The 17,193-nt window shown below is 38.1% G+C and overlaps 1 protein-coding gene across 2 annotated transcripts in view; it reads left to right on the top strand.

Annotated features, from left to right (window-relative positions):
* Nucleotides 1-3,083: 3,083 nt before the first annotated feature.
* The window catches only part of GLCCI1 (glucocorticoid induced 1), a 121,414-nt gene continuing 107,304 nt past the window's right edge, over nucleotides 3,084-17,193 (top strand). For both annotated transcript variants that reach the window (XM_060108106.1, XM_060108105.1), the window contains exon 1: nucleotides 3,084-3,667. In XM_060108106.1, the coding sequence (XP_059964089.1) occupies nucleotides 3,226-3,667 (442 nt within the window). In that variant the 5' untranslated portion in view covers nucleotides 3,084-3,225. The remainder of the gene's footprint in view (nucleotides 3,668-17,193) is intronic.

Below are 17,193 nucleotides of genomic sequence, written 5' to 3'. Positions count from 1 at the left end.
GACTGCCTCTTAGATTTGGTTGGGGCTTGGATGCATAGCCTGGCAAACCTGGATGAAACTAGAAGAGGGAGGTTTTGGTAGCTCTGTAGGCCCGTTAGTTATCTCATTCTCTCTTCACATGGGGCTACATATTAATCAGATGCAGCCAATGATTCCAAGTTTTAATGTAACCTAAAGTATAGTCCATTACCATATATGAACCAAGAAGTAAGTGTAATAGTTCTACTTCAGATTAGCTAACTGTGGAATCTTGTTCCACAAACAGCCAAGACGTGGGTTACTGAGAACAAAGGTATTTCCCATGCCACCAAATTGCGCTTTCAATGTTGTCTTCTTCTAGGTAGGTCAACATAGTAAAGAGGTCATTACCAACATTAACATATATAGAATTTCCAGGGATTGTTACACTTATATTCAACAAATAGAGATAATCTGCACGGGGCCTAACCATCCCATAGCTAGCACAGTCGGGTAACAATGCTCTTCTCATCCAGCAATCCACACTTCCTTCTAAGGGGTTCCCAATTTACTAAGGAGTATGTTTTCCTAAAGCTTCTTTTCATACCCTTGGAGCCCACTCCCAAACTCACTAAGAATAAAATTCTGTTAAGAACTCAATAATGGACATTTGAAAGCCGGTACTGGGTTTAGTTTATTTTAGCCCACCTTTGATTTGTTTGGAGACTGAATTCCTTACACATAAAGATCAGTATTTCTTTCATGAGAACAAAGGTTTAAGAGGCAACTAAGATATATTTAGTAAACAGAAGGTGATTGAACATCCAAATAGGTCATGGTGACTTATCAGCAACTGAAAATAGTATTTTAAGATCATACTAGTTCTCTGTGTGCGTCATTTAGATTTGTTTTGATTGTCTGATTTAAGTTGGCATTGGCAGTTTTGAACACACACAGAAAGACTTTAACATATGGCTAGGTAGGTTGTTTTAGATCCAAATCAGGTATTGATCATTATTAGACTGTGGCTTGGTATAAATTTAGAATTACTGTAATCTAAAGTGTTGGGGTCGTTACACACTTATATTTAGGAGTGGCCAGAGATAACATTTCTATTATGAAACCATGCTGTAATCAAATTGACAACTTGGAAATTTACCAGCATTTTTAAAAACTTCACATATTTTAATCCGTCAATTTTTGTTCTTGATATTCTGAAAAAGTCATCAGAAAGAAGCCATTTATCATTCTTTTTCCCCATGAAGGAAGGCAATTTCATAATGAATGAGGAAATCTCTCATTTTAGATGGAAAAAATAATACAATAGATCAATTACAATAAATTTAAAAGAGTAAAGTTTTTACTACATTTATATTTAATATATGTTACTCTGGAAAGCAAATACATGTGAACACAATGGGGATAACAGTAGTACCTACCTTGTGGATTATAGGAGGATTGAAGGAATTAACACATAAAACATTCTTAGAACAGTGGCTGACACATGAAATGCTCAGTAAATGTTAGCTGTTATTCTACTATGTGATAAAGTGAGGAACTGTCACTAGTCTTCATGGGTGCAATTCTTGCATTTTACAGAAACAGTGGGTTTCATCCACTTTTTACAGAACCTAGTATGCTTTCTGTTCTGAGGGCACAATGAAGCTGAGAGGGATGGCTCCTCTAAGTGAAAATGACCCCTGCATTTAGTGCCTGAAATCAGAGGAAGCCTGTCAGTGTGGGCAGACACCAAGAGTAGACCAATCTGATCTCCCACTTCTTTTTTATCTCATGGAAACGAATGGAGGGTATCTGATGTGGACCCTTCAATCAATTGTTCCTGCTTAACGTTTAAAACCTTGGCTTACTGTGGGGTAAAGTTAGGTTCCTGACAGTCATCCAAAATCTTAGTTTCTATTCAGTTCCACTGCAGAATAAAAACTAAATTTACCCCAGTGGATTGTTACATCAAGTCTGGTACTATTTCTCCCAAGAGGCCATCTGCTTCTGGGAAAAGACAACAGCGTGTGCCCTCCATTACACCTCCATTTAACTAATGGTGTAATGATGTACAATTCCTTGTTGACCCCTGCAATTCAGAGTTATTGTCTTGGAACATAAGATTTGATTATCTCTTTTCAGTCCATAGGATAACTGTAAAAGTATCCACCCAGTGTTCAATCCAACCCCCAGACATTGCTTCTGATGGCCTTAAATTCTTTTGATTAGTCTACTCGCCACAAAAACTCAGATTACTAAAATTAGTGGGGAAGGGATGGATTCTTCTAAAACATCCCACCACCAGAACAGGTGTACTTGCAAAGTAAAGTTTGCCTGACGCATCCTCTGTCTCAAGTTGTACAAACGGCCCTGGAGGGTGGAGCCCTCACAACCTGCTTCCCTGGGCGTGCGCGTCTGTGGGTGTCGGGGCACGCGCAGGACACACACGGACCCACTCTCCCAGGGCAGCCCAATCAAAGTCCCCCTCTCACCTCAAAGGCTGTCAACTCTCACGCCCCTCCTTGAGCGCACAGCCCCTTTCTCCCTCTTCGCTCCTTCATATCCCGCCTCCAAAGTAGGACGCCTACTTTCATTGGCAGGTGCTCCTCTCACTCCTACCCTGAAACCAATCACTCGCGTCCTTGTGGAGAACGACGGAGCCAATGGAAATGTTCGTTGCGGCAGCTGCCGGCCCCGAGCGCCGGGAGGCGGTGCAGGGGGCGGGGTACGGGTTGAGGGGTTAGGTGCCTTATGGAGTGAGGAGCGGGCAGAGGAGGCGGCGGCGGCGTTTGCGGTGGCGCGGCTCCGCGTTCATCCAGGCACCTCGAGGCCCTTTCCCCTTACCAGGTCCCCAGAAGCAGGGATCCCGGCCCTTCCTGCAGCTGCCGGGCTCTCCTGCGCGTGCAGCCCCGCGAATCTGCGTGATCCCGGCGGCTGCCCCTTTCCCCTGTCAGCGCGATGCCCGGGGCGGCGGCGGCGGCGGCTCCGGGCTCCTCGCGGCCCCGGCCGTGACCGCCACACCGAGCCCGGTCGGGCGGTTGGGGCCGTTGGACGTTTGTTTTCGCAGCCTTCCCCTCCCCCCTCGCTGAGGCGGCGGGGGTGCGCGTTGCGAAGGGGGAGCCGAGAGACTCCTCCCCCTCCACGATACCCCCCGCCCCTCCCCCTTACACACTCGCACGCACTATCGCGCCGGCTCCCACACGCTCGCGCGCCTCCCGCTCCGCGCCTCGGTGTTGGCCGGCATCGTCCAGGGCCCGCGGAGCCACCATGTCCACTGCCTCCTCCTCTTCCAGTTCCTCTCAGACTCCTCATCCCCCGCCGCAGAGGATGCGGCGCAGCGCCGCGGGTTCCCCGCCCGCCACCCCCGCCGCCGGGAGCGGGAACGGTGCGGGCGGCGGCAGCGTGAGCTGCGCCCCGGTTGCGGGAGCCGGCCGGCTGCTGCAGCCCATCCGCGCCACGGTGCCCTACCAGCTCCTGCGGGGCAGCCAGCACAGTCCCACGCGCCCGCCCGCCGCCGCCGCCTCGCTGGGCAGCCTCCCGGGGCCCGGCGCGGCCCGCGGCCCCAGCCCGCCCAGCCCGACGCCGCCGCCGACCGCGGCCCCGACCGAGCAGGCGCCGCGGGCCAAGGGCCGCCCGAGACGGTCCCCAGAGAGCCACCGGAGGAGCAACTCACCTGAGCGACGGAGCCCCGGCTCGCCCGTGTGCAGAGGTAGCGAGCCCAACCCTTCTGTCCTCCCGGGCTGCGTCTCCCCGACGGTTCCCTCCGTGGAAACTTCAGCCTCTCCGGGCTTCTCTTTGCTAGTGCATTATCGAAGGTGTGAAAGTGGCTTTGGGAACCTCACCCCCCTGCGGTCGCTGCGGGGTTTGGATGAGCGAACTGCGGAGCAACTTTTATTTGATCCTCCTGCCGCCCCTCAGCTTTTATCTTCCATCACTCGCCTGTATCGAAAGGTGTTTCAGTTTAAGAGCTGATTAGCTCACTCATGTGTTTGCTGTTTGTAGTGGGGGAAGGAGGAGCTGGGCGAAACACTTAAAAAAACACGCACACAAACTCTCCGGCAGCAGATAAGGTGGTGGTTGTAATCTCTACAGCCTCTTTGTGCTTTCCTACAAAGTTCCTATAATGTGTCTGTGCCTACCGGGATAATTTTCTTTTCTTTTTTGGGGGTGGTGAGGTGGAGGCACCAGTTATGATGTAAAGATATCCTGTTGGGTGTGTAGAGGGGACAGTTTTGGATGTGCAATTGAAGTGTATAGTGTTTGGCTATTTTTTTTTTTTTTTTTTTGTCTCCCTCTTTTCTCTACTTTATATAGTCATATGCATCAGGGCGGTACTGCACTGGAAACAGTTTATGCCCAACTCAAGACTTTCATGGTAAATTTCTAAGGACCTATTTGTGGAGTGTGCTCACTTTTTTCCTTCTATTTTTAAGTACACTTAACAGTTCAGTTGAGCTGTTAAAGGATCTCAAGTTTCGTTTTTCTTAGGTGTCAAAGGTAGTGGTGAGCTGGTGGATGCTGTCGGCTTCCCTTAATGTTTTGTGTTTTGGGGTGGTTTGGTTTATGTTTAGGGACACGGTGAATGATCTAGTTTAGTCCTGGGGGAGAAAAGGAAGTTTAGCCAAAACAGGGATGTAAAGCTCATAAGGGAGGGAGGAGTAGCTCATGTTATTAGATACCACGCTAGGGCTACAGATGCTGCTGCTGCATTGTGGAGAGAACGGATCATACCGAGGGGAAAAATCTCTGCTTGGAAGGGAATCACTGTGGAGCCTGTGCAATGTTTATGTGGTATGTGTAATTTTTTTAATGGAGTTTTCTTGATGAAAGTCTTAGACTTGGAGAAAGTGATTGTGTGAAGATAGATTGCAGTTTTGGTGTTTTGTTTTAATATTTCTGACCTGTAATTAGCATGTTGCTAAGGCCCTTGTTTTCAGACCACTTGATGGTGAGGCAGGGTAGGATGTAGTGCAGTGGTATGTGTACAGGAGCACTGAGAAATACATCCTGTAATCAGTATGCACCAGAAGGAATTTGCTCCCCCACTCCTCCCCCAGGTCAAGCCAGCTGCAGAAACTGACATCCTCTAGCAAATCCTGAATGAATGAATGAAAACAACGTGATCGCCCTAATAATGACCACAACTGAACACACATCTTTGGCTGTATTTTATAGAAAAGGCCACCATTTTCTAACAGATTAATGCCATATGCAACTCCTTTGCACATTTTCTAGAACTGTATGAAATGAGAGGTAACAGAATGAAAAGAAGGCAGCAGTTACATAAATTTTTGAGTGATTTAGTTTCAACAGTACATAGATGGAGTTTGGGGATTTTCTTTTAGGGACTAATGTAAGAGCCATAAAATAAGCACTGCAGAAAGACTGTGTTCAGAGGGTTTTGTGGGCATAGTGAGTAGTTCCAGCAATTGCTGCAACAATATATTGGTCATCTAGTACCTCCTCCCCTTTTGTTGATAAACACATCTTACAACAGATCATAGTACAACTTGTTTTTCTGCGTCCTTCAAAAGTCTTAATTGCTTAGGAATTACAAGGTCCATCATCAAGTAGTTTTAATGAAATTTGTGACCAGGCTTAAACTGTCCTCTTTGTTGTATGTAGTATGTCACATCTGAGTTTAATGCAATTTTAACGCAATCATGATGAAAACACTTCTCTGAGTCTGGTTGTTCAGGAGACAGATTTGCATCAGAGAGCTTGTATTGGGAATAGAAGAGGCCTTTCTGCTGTTTTTAACACCAGGTGGTTTTGTCAGTTTCTTACATTGAAATGATTTTGAATGTAGGTTCTTCTGCCCCCAGTTCCCTGATGATATTACCTTTCTGTTACTTCTCCACATCCCGCCTTGCTCCTCTCTACCTAAGGTAAAACTATACAACTAATCTCTTCTTTTTACTTATCTATTTAAAATTCATGCTATAAACAGTTGAACAATTTTTCAAACAATTATCTAGTCAGTTTCTTTTGAATTCTGCAAGGTTCTGACTTCAGTGGATTGTAGCCTCCACAGGTCAAGGCTCCTGCCGCTGCTGCTGCTGCTGCAGACACTGACATCACTATACTGCATGAATGAAAAACAACAACGTGCTCCATTTCTTGCTCTCCACCTCCTTCCTTTTCTGCACACTCCGTGTGTGTGTGTGTGTGTGTGTGTATGTCTGTTTAAGATGGTATTACGCTGCATTTGAAAGTACATTTAAAACTGTTAAATTAGGTAGTTGGTGGCTCAGGGATATGTGTTTAGTATAGAAGCATATTGCTTACAAAAAGCTTCAAGTACTATGAGCATTTGGACTAGAGGTGACATAACAGCATTCAGTATTTTTTTTATCTGGACTGGTGGTTATGGAAGAAAATACAGAAGATGTAAACAATTTTCTTTGTAATTGTTTTACCAAGAAGAAGTTATGAGACAATATAATTTCTTAACATGTTAGATCATTATTATCTCCCTCAAACATTCTTAATATGCACATTTATAGGGTTAAGTCTAGAATAATAAAGAAATGATACTAGATTATTTCACAAGGCCGAGGAAAAGCTGAATTATGTAAATAGGCACAATTTTAATATGATATTTATAAAATCTAGCAAGAAGATGGTAATTTTCTTTATTTTTGTAACACAGTTTTAGATAATTTCAATGGGTATCATAATAGAAGATACATAAATCTCCAAACACCTTGCTGTGTATAGAGGACATGGAGTTTTAAAAATTGAAATTATCTTGTTTATGCATATGATCATATTTTTGTTTGCATTTTAAAAATTTTCTTTTGTATTTTTAAAACTTCAAAGTTTGTTATTTATATTCATTTCTTCTGCCTTTAGCAAAATGTCACTCTCCTCCTTGTTTAGTTCTGAAGGGTCTTGAAGTGGTGAATGACAAGCTACTGAATGCATCCTCAGGCTCCCTGTGATGTGTTTGTAATAGATGTAAAATCATAAAGTATTATGCAAATAGTTATTTTTTTGTAATGGTAATACATAAGTCTACCTTTGAGATAAATAGAACAACCCAAATGAGAATATAGCAGGATGTTAGTGTTAAAATTAATGATCTTTAAGCTAAAATCATGAGTAACAATGAAAATATAATAAAGTTGCTTCTTTCTGAAAACTTCATAAAGCAAAACCTATGAATTCAAAAACAGAACAAATACAGTTTTATTGTGCAAGACAGTAAATAGCAATTGCAGGTCCTTTTGTGGTTTTTTGTAAGGATTGAGCACTGAGATGAAATATAAATTCTAAAAGATATAAAAACAGTTGCGTTAGAGCACTCGATGTAGAATACCGCTTATTTTTAAGTGTACCAAACCTAATAACAAAAACATGGAAGAGCTTGTAATTTATATAGTTCCTGCTGTGGAAAATAGCATGTGTTGATTCCTGATTTAACATGCCTAATATCATTAACTCTAGAGTGAAATTTGGTAAGAATTTTTCATGAGTACCTTGAGAGCCTTATTTTATACATTAAGAAGTTACGATTATATTTTAAAAGAAAATACAAAGCCAGCTAGCTTATAATGCTGAATGACTGCCTGCAGTGTGTGTGCATGTGTGTGTCTGTGTTTTGATCAATTAATTTGCTTTCAGTTTTTTATTTTTCATTAAATTTTCCCTCTTGAGTCATTTTTACTGCTATGCTCAGTTTGTGGACTTCCAACGTTTTTAATTACTTTTTTTCCTCTCTCTTTTTAAAGATACTCAGTCATTCTCTTACAAAGTTACTTCTCAGGCCGATATTGTTGAAAATTAAGGTCCTCCTCTTGTCCCCCCGACTTTTAAAAATAGTTTTCCTTGAGTGCTTAGAGTTAACTTGTTTCAAAGCTTTCTTATACTAGACTGAAAACAGTTAAAGCTTTGACTGTTTTTCCTAAAGAGGTTTCAGATACTGAGTTTTGGGAAAGGTTTTCAGCCTTTGAGAACTACACTGAGTATCAGCAGCATTCATTAACTAATTTTCCCCATTAATTATGGTACGTAAAATTTCTACATCAGTGGGTCAATAGCAAAATAGATAAGTGAATTTATAGAAGTTTTTTATTCTTAAACTGTTTTATGTTCAAAGATTATATTCCTTTCGAATAACTATTATTCTAAGCATATTGAATATTGTATACCTAGGGTGTATAAAAGCACCTTGGTCAGTTTAGCTGTATGTAAAGTCGTGTATATATATTGAGCTAAAAATTCTTTCATTATTTACAGTACTTTTTACAGAAGGACATTTCATTCACTGCAACGTATGTTGCTTCAAGGATTTAATGCAAATTAGGATTTATACATTGGGGAAGTGTTGAAGGGTAATGGTATCCTTGTGATTTTTATTTGTGATAATGTGGACTAAATGTGAATAAGAAAACAAAGGAGTAATTGGGCTCCATGGCAATGAATAACAATGGAAATAAACGGCAGTGTTCAACAAATGGCGAGTAGGAGAGGATTTTTCTTAAATCTGAAATTTAAAACATTGCTAAAAGCCTGTTTTATCAAAGCTTCCACATACAGCTAATAATCTGCCAAGAAGTATATACTAATGACTTTGTTATTCTTAATTTTAGTTTAGTCTTTTCTCCAGAGTTTAAATCCCCAGACACCACCACGATAGGCTTTTTCACAGCACCTGTCCTGGGTCTGTGCCTGGCACTGTTGTCTTTTGTCTTCAATATATAATTTTGTTCTCTCATTAAATGTCAAAGAAACCAAATCACTGATGCTGTTTCTGTCCTATATTCTATTTATTTTAACAAGAGGTTGAGCTTATCTGATGATGGTCTCTAACTGGGTTTGCCAAAAGTTAAGTGGAGGAAAGAGAGAACACTACTCACCTATTGATGTGAAAAACCTGAGTGAGAAACTGATGGAAGAGCCAGAAGCCAATCTCTTTCCCTTTCTACCCCTCATCTGAACCCCTGGAACTGACCATGACTCCATGGATCATCCAGTTGATTCTAGAAGGATAATACTTGTGCTTATTCTGCAAAACAAATTATAATGGATTTATAGTAATTCTAAAGAAAACAGGATTATACTTAATTATGAACAAATTGTGGAAAAATACTTTTCTAGTATTTCATTTTTGTAGGAACAAACATGGCAGATACCTTTAAGCAGTGTTGTTTACCTCAGGTGAATGTTATTGTGGCAGCTTGCAGGACGAGGCAAGTTCGTGAATAACTCAATAACCTCCCCAATACTATGTTGTATCTCTAATTGTTGTAGGTACAAAGGAAGAAAACATGTGAGTGCTTTACTATATATAAGGCAATATATTCTTTCATTCATCAAGAAAGTGGATTTGAAATCATATCTTCCGATTCCAGATACAGTGTTCATTCCACAGGATTATCCTATTTCTCCTAATTAAAAAGAGACTGATATTGGTCATCAGCTGTGATTTCTGAGCTATAAGAATTACTAAAGAATAGGTTTTCTATTGGTTCCACAGCACTACTACACTGTGCTGGGGTATGCTTTGACATTTTCAGAATGTCTAAAAATGTGTCAGAGAGAGAGAGGGAGAGAGAGAGAGAGGAAGATATGAGCAACAGTGTGTGTGAGAGAAATCCTGGCTCCTGAGGGGTCAAGGATATGGACTTGGTTGTATCTGGCCCTGTGTACTTCTAGAATCTGTGCTGTTCTTGAATCGTATTATAGTGAGAAGTATTTTTCTCCATGATTATTAAAAGTTAGTTATACATGGTGGTAAACTGGTAAATGCTTCAGGAATTACTTAGCAGAGATTCTGGTCTCAAGTGATTGTCCTGGCAACTGGTACTAGGTTAATTTAGCCCCACCAAGAGCTAATAGTTATCACTGCAATTTGTGGGTTTGAACTCTGTATATTTGTAACTTAATGAAATGCAACTATGGTGCACCTTAATACTGGCTCACCAAAAATAAGGATGAGTTAAAGAAACTAGTGAGATCCATTATTGTGTGGGAAGGTTGATGTCTAAAATTGTCTTCCAAGTTATTAGAATTCAGAAATCCATTAAACTTTTGGATGTTTCATAACAAGAAGGCAAAAACTGCTAAAACTTGCTGCCTAGTGTCTAAAGATAAAATACCTATCAACTACTGACAGTAATATCCCCTTATTTAGCCAGTATGGCCTCAGGGTGAACTTCTGTTAATAGTCCATATAGCTAATTTTAACTTTTATATTACTAAAATATTAATTATTTAGTGAAACATTCTCTAAAATTATTATACAATTGTTTTCTTGAGCAGAACAAACAAGACATGAATGAACTCTTTGTGGCTTAATTAGCTTTATTAATACCTATGATATACCTAATAAAATGATTGCTGTTGATACTATTGAATATAAGATTGAATGAGCACTGACTGACAACTAGAGTTGCCCTATAACTGATTCTATAAATTTGCTTTGGGGATTGTCTTATTTCTGGTAAAGGTGGAATGAAGCAGTGTGTGGCTACATTTATTCCTTAATGGAATAACCTGGCTTTTTTCTCTAGAATTAATTATCAAGTTAAAGACCAAAGAAATGATTTTCCAAATGGTTCCATAAAAGAGGCTTAGAAACAGAAAGGTATACTGAAAAATATTAGATTTGGAGTCAAGAGACTTGGGTTATATTTCCACTTCTAACATTTGACTTATAGTAAGTTTTAACTCTTTGCATCTTATTTTCTCTATCTTTAAAATGATATAGGTGGGCTTTTTAAGAGTTTGGTCGTGTAGGGAAAAGATTCCGCTATGGAAAGGAAAAGTAAGTTTATTAAAGGAAAAATAAGCTTATTATTTACTGAGGTATAACTGACAAAAGTTGTATATATTTTAAGGTATACAGTGTGATGATTTGGTACACATTTACAATGTGAGACGATTACCACAATCAAGATAATTAACATATCCATCACCTCACATAGATGCCTTTTTTTTTTTGATGTGTGATGAGAACACTTAAGATCTATTCTTAGCAAATTCCAAGTATACAATACAGTATTATCGACGGTAGTCACCATCTGTACATTAGATTCCCAGAACTTACTCATAACTGAAAGTTTGTACCCTTTGACCTCCCCACTTTTCCCACTTGCCAGTCCCTGGCAACCATCATTCTACTCTGCTTCTATGAATTAGACTTTTTTAGATTCTGCACATAAGTGAGGTCATATTTGTTTTTGTTTTTCCCTGTATATTTGTTTTTCTGTCTGGCTTATTTCACTCAGCAAAATGTTCTCCAGGTTCATCTATGTTGTTGTGAATGGCAGGATTTCCTTCGTTAAAAGACTGTATAATATTCCATTGTATATATATACCACACTTTCTTTATCCATTCCTCTGTGAGTGGACACATAGATTCTCCACATCTTAGCTATCGTGGATAATGCTGCAAAGAACATGGGAGGGCAGATATCTTTTCAAGATACTGATTTTACTTCCTGTGGATATATACTCAGAAGTGAGATTGCTGAATCATATGATAGGTCTATTTTTAAGTTTTTGAGGAACCTCCATACTGTTTTCCATTCCCACCAATTTATATTCCCACCAATGTTATACAAGGGTTCTCTTTTCTCCACATCCTCACCAACACTTCTTATTTTCTTGTCTTTTTGACAATAGCCATTCTAACAAGTGTGAGGTGGTATCTCATTATGGTTTTAATTTGCATTTCACTGGTGATTAGTGATGTTGAGCACTTTTTCGTGTACCCTCATTAGCCATTTATATGTCATCTTTGGAAAATGTCTATTCAGATCCTTTGCCTATTTCTTAATAAGGTTATTTTTGTTTTTTTGCTATTGAGTTATATGAATTCCATATATATTTTGGACATAGCAAATGTATATATCCAAAAAACCATATGCTTATCAGATGTATGGTTTGCAGATATTTTCTCCCATTCCATAACTTGCCTTTTTATTTTGTTGATTGTTGCCTTTGCTATGCAGAAGCTTTTTAGTTGCTTGTTTATTTTTGCTTTTGTTGCTTGTGCTTTTGGTATCATATCCAAATTATCAATGCAAAGACTGATGTCAAGGAGCTTTTCCCCTATGTTTTCTTCTAGGAGTTTTATAGTTCCAGGTCTTAAATTTAAGTCTTTAATCCATTTCAGGTTAACTTTGTGCATGATGTAAGATAAGGGTCCAGTTTCATTCTTTTGCATGTGGATATCCAATTTTCCCAGCACCATGTATAGAAGAGACTGTCCTTTTCCCATTGTATATTCTTGGCACCCTTGTCAAAGATTAGTTGACCGTATATGCGTGGATTTATTTCTGGGTCCTCTGTTCCATTGGTCTATGTGTCTGTTTCTATTGCCAGTACCATATTGTTTCTATAGCATTGTGTAGACTAGATGATTCTTAGTAAAATTAGTTATTTACAGAGCTTTTATGTTAGCTACTAGTCTTCACCGGAACTCAATATAAAACACTTCTATAATTTCTCTTTCTCTCTTGAGAAGTTAAATAATCTGCCCAAGATCAGGTGGCATGCACAGAAGGCCCAAAGGGCCATGTAACTCTCGAAGTCCTGACTTCAGGTCAGGTTAAAGTTGCTTTTGGAACCCAATTAATTATGGGGCAGGAAAGCATGCACAATGGGTTATCCCACTGCTTATACAGTTAAGTCACAGAAAGGCCAAAAATAGCTTTGGTGGGGTGTGAAGAGAAAGCTAAATGGCACTGAACTCTAGGGTCCACAGAGCTTAAAATAGCTGCAAGTATTCCCAGTGATTCAGGCCTCAGATATGTATATAAATATGTCATAGCACTTCAAAACCTTATTATGTCATTAGTAAGCCTTCCGCTTGGTCCTTAAAGTACTTACCACTTTGTTAAGACACAATTTAGATTTAATTTCTAAAATTGCCTTTCACATGAAATCTTAAAATCTGGGTAGAATGAGTCTTTTGCATTTTCCTATTTGATAACATAAGCTTTACATTCATAATAAAGCATCATAAGGCTCCATTCAACCATAACATTGTGATTCTTAACTTTTACCATTCTTTGATAATTTAGCAGCCTTCAAAATAGTATCTTTTTATATTTCACTCTCATGGCAAAGCAGCAAGGTGCAGTATCTTCTCAATTTATGCCTCCTTGGGCTCTTTTACATTTTCTAGGTTTGCTGATGTGATGTATAATAGAAAAGATATTTCAATCTCCATTTTAACCATTTCTTTCAGGATGTTGTGGCGTTTTTCAGTGTCACTTGTGCTTACTCTAAGCCCTCTTTGATAGTCAGTGTAGAACATGAATCCTTTCATAAGTAACATTAGAAATGGTATTTTTATTGTTATGATACTGAAAGTGTTATATAGAGTCTATGTGATGAAGTTTCTCATGACTTTTCTTATGTAATTATTTACTTTTCTAGTTAAATACATCAGTTTATAAGTTGGATTAATGAAGTAATATTTATATCTTAGAAGATAACAAAAACTAGTAGAGCTCAGTTGCTCAGTTACCTTAAAGAACTTTGCTATACTTATGTAAATCTGTGAAATGATCTTCCCACGAATGTGTAAAAGGATCATAGTAAAATACAGATTTGTTTATATATTAGCTGGTAGTCTATAAACAAATTATGATATTTTTGAGTGTTCTGTGACAGTGTTATTTTCTTTCTTCCAAAGTGTTTTGGAGGTACTCTGGTGCATCTCCCTGAAAAGAATCAACTGTCCTTTTCCTGCTTAAAGTCAGGTTATTTCATTTAAGTGTCTAATACTTACTAAACAGGGATTAGCAAACATTGCTAAATGCAGTTTCATTAGCATTGTAAATTAGGGAGTTAGACTATGCTCAGAAATCAGGTTTTGGAAAAAAGCTACAGTATTCTGCAATATTTTGATCAGATAGCTTTAAAAAACTTGTTTTAAAATTCTTTTCTTTCTTTGCATATTTAAGTGACCTGTTATTGAAAAATACCTGGTCAGTTGATTGCATTTGCCCACTCTTTGTCTTTTTGGTTAACACATGGCCAAAGATGAGTGTAGCTTTAATGTAGTTTCAGTGATAACTGTTCATTCAAGAAATTTTTGTTTTCAGGTATTGTAGTTGTTGGCAGTATGTTGATGAGTAAAACTAATGCATTTTCTCCCTGTTTTACACAATAAATATTTATTGAGTCCCTACTATGTCTGAGGAGCTCTGTTTAACCCTCACAGAATACGTATTCTAGGTGCAATTGGGGTGCTCACATTCATTTTTCTCAACAAGGTCAAGTCATTTAAAATCTGCCAAGAATTTGACCCACTATTTTCTCTGAGGTTTGGACTTCATATGGGAATTATTATGTTCTATGCTTATCTTTCAAGATTAGGTTGCACTTCTTGGTATTCTTTTTTGAATACCAAATACTTGTTTATATGTGTTTTTCCCTTATTAGATGAAGCTTAGGAGAGCATTATCTTGTGGCTTCTATATTATATCTAGGTCTAAGCTATATTGCTGCCTGGACATATTATAATATTCTGCTAAAGTCTGGCCTAGCATGGTGGGATTACCATGGAATCAGCTTCTGAAGCTGTTATATTTGGAGAAATTCAAAAAAACATCATGCCAAAAATTTGGTGGGCATTTTCAATGAAAAATCTAAATGTTTTTAGATCATAAAGATCATGATTATACTAAGCAAGCAATGAGAATATAAATTACATATTAATTTGTTCTTTATTGCAATGTAAAAATTTTTAAGTGTAGAGCAGATTTTGGGGTGGTTATTTGCTTTAGAGAATATCTAATTTACGTGCAAGTAAAATTATTCAATTTAGCAAAGTGTTATTTACACAAACTTTTTAGGAAGTCAGTTACACAAGATTGAGGTTCATCTGAGGTTGTAAAAATATATTACTGAATAGTGTAATTTCTCATTGCTACATAAAATGTTCTACTGACATTTAGCAGGATTAACTAATATCCTAAGAAGTTGTTATAAATGAACATGAATAGCTCTTTTCCATTTCCTTTCTAGTCTGAGTTTTAAAATTCTAAGAAATTTTGTATTCAATTAACCCCTAAAAGGGAAAGAATTCATATGTACTAATGACTTTATTTCTCACATTTCTCTGTGGAAAAGTATACTTTTAAATTAGATAAATATTCCAAGTTTTTTTCTGGATTATTTTGTCCTTATAAAAAAAAAGTTATTACTTGATTTATAATTTCCTACCAAACTGTTCCTAACCAGCTTAATGGAGGAAATATTTCTTCCTTCATGAAAAACTTTCACCAAACCTTCTACTGTTATCTGTGTCAGGAGGACAAGGCAATAAGTAAGCATAATGAGACTAGAAATATGATTAGTACTGTGGATTATGACTTTCTTTATAATTGTATAATCCTACATTCTGATTTTAACTTAAAGTTTCTGTATATGCTTAAGGACGAAGAAATTAATTGGTCACCCATATACACACTACTGTATATAAAATAGATTACTAATAAAGACCTGCTGTATAGCACAGGGAACTCTACTCAATACTCTGTAATGGCCTATATGGGAAAAGAATCTAAAAAGAGTAGATATATGTATATGTATAACAGATTCACTTTGCTGTACACCTGAAACTAACATAACATTGTAATACCCCAATAAAAATTTAAAAGTAATAAATAAGTATACATTCACAGGAAGTTTCAAAGACAATACAGAGAGCTCCCACGTATCCTTCACCCACTTTTCCTTTAATGGTTATATTTTACAAAATTATAGTATGACATCAAACCAGGATTTTTATATTGGTGTGTGTGACTGTGTGTGTGTGTGTGAGTGTGTGTGTGCGTGTGTGATTTTATCACGTGTAGATCTGTGTAACCACCAGTATAATCAAGATACAGACCTGTCCTATCACAGATGTCAGATGCCACTCAGATCTCCCTTGTGCTGCCAGTTGTAGTCACACCACTCCCTCCCCCTACCACCCTGACCCCTGGCAATCACTGATCTGTTCTCCATCTCTATAATTTTGTCATTTTGAGAATGTTAGATAAAAGGAATCATACACTATGTGACCTTTTGAGCTTGCCTCTTTTTTACTCAACATAATGCCCTTGAGATCTATCACAGTTTTCAGAGTATCAATAGTCTGTGTTCCCCTTTATTGCTGAGCAATATTCCACAGTATGGATGTACTACAGTTTCCTTACCCATCACTTATTGGAGGACATTTTGGTTAAGGTTGGGTCTATTACAAATAAAAATGTTAAAAAAATTTCTGTACAGATTAAAAGAAAATTAATTGGTCACCTAATTTGATTATACCTAAGGGCTACACAATATCTGTGTGCATGTGTGTGTGTGGTGTGTATGTATGTGTATAAAAGAGAGAATGCTGTAAAGTTCACATTCCTTTCTCAGCAATCACTGGATAATCACTGGCTCCTGATACTTTCTCCATATAGAGTAGAAATTCATGGTCATCTTTTCATAATGCTATAGGTAATTTTAATATACTAAGTGGTAGTGACTTAGGGACTTTACTTATCTCATGTAAGATAAAACCAATGGACATCTAACTAGATGAGAATTCTGAACATCTTCCTTGTGGTTATGGGGAAATTTGCTATTTATAATACAGTTATATTTCCTTCTGGAGGCATGTCTTAAATGCTGAATTCTTTGAAGTATTTACTTAAGGATTATTTGGTAAAAAGTTGTTGCATGGGTTTGGAGAAACAAATTAATCAGTTTACATATAAATTCCCTTTTCTGAATCATCTAACATAATTTAGAATGACAATCCAGTTATCTACAGTTTAATTTTCTTAGTAAGTGTATAATCATTTTCTCTGTGGGAGTTGGCTTTGTGATTTTTGAGCAGAATATTATGTTGGTATTTAAATTCAAAGTTGAAAGAAGTGTTGAAACCTGTCGTTATTGCATTTCTACTGACTGGAGTGGGTATTCTTATAGGTGGTAACTGTATATAGCAAACTAAAACAGACATAATGCTTACATCCTGCAAGTTTACTTAAACTATCATTATAATTGTCTTTGGATGTCTTGCTCATGCTCTTTACCTTCTTGCTGATCTTGTTACCATCTGTATAAAAAGTTTTAATTTAAAGTATATTCCACCTATGTTTCACGTAGAATAAATCATATTCCCTTACGTAACATGCTTTGAAAAAGTGGCCTAGTGTATTTTTCTATGCTACTAACAGAAAATCAATAATTTATTAATAAAACTTTCAGACCCAGAGCATCATTGGCTTGGGT

This window comes from Mesoplodon densirostris, chromosome 9 (assembly GCF_025265405.1).
Source record: "Mesoplodon densirostris isolate mMesDen1 chromosome 9, mMesDen1 primary haplotype, whole genome shotgun sequence".
In the NCBI taxonomy this organism is placed as follows: Eukaryota; Metazoa; Chordata; class Mammalia; order Artiodactyla; family Ziphiidae; genus Mesoplodon; species Mesoplodon densirostris.
Note: the sequence above shows the minus strand (reverse complement) of the source record. Positions and strands in the feature narration are given on the sequence as shown.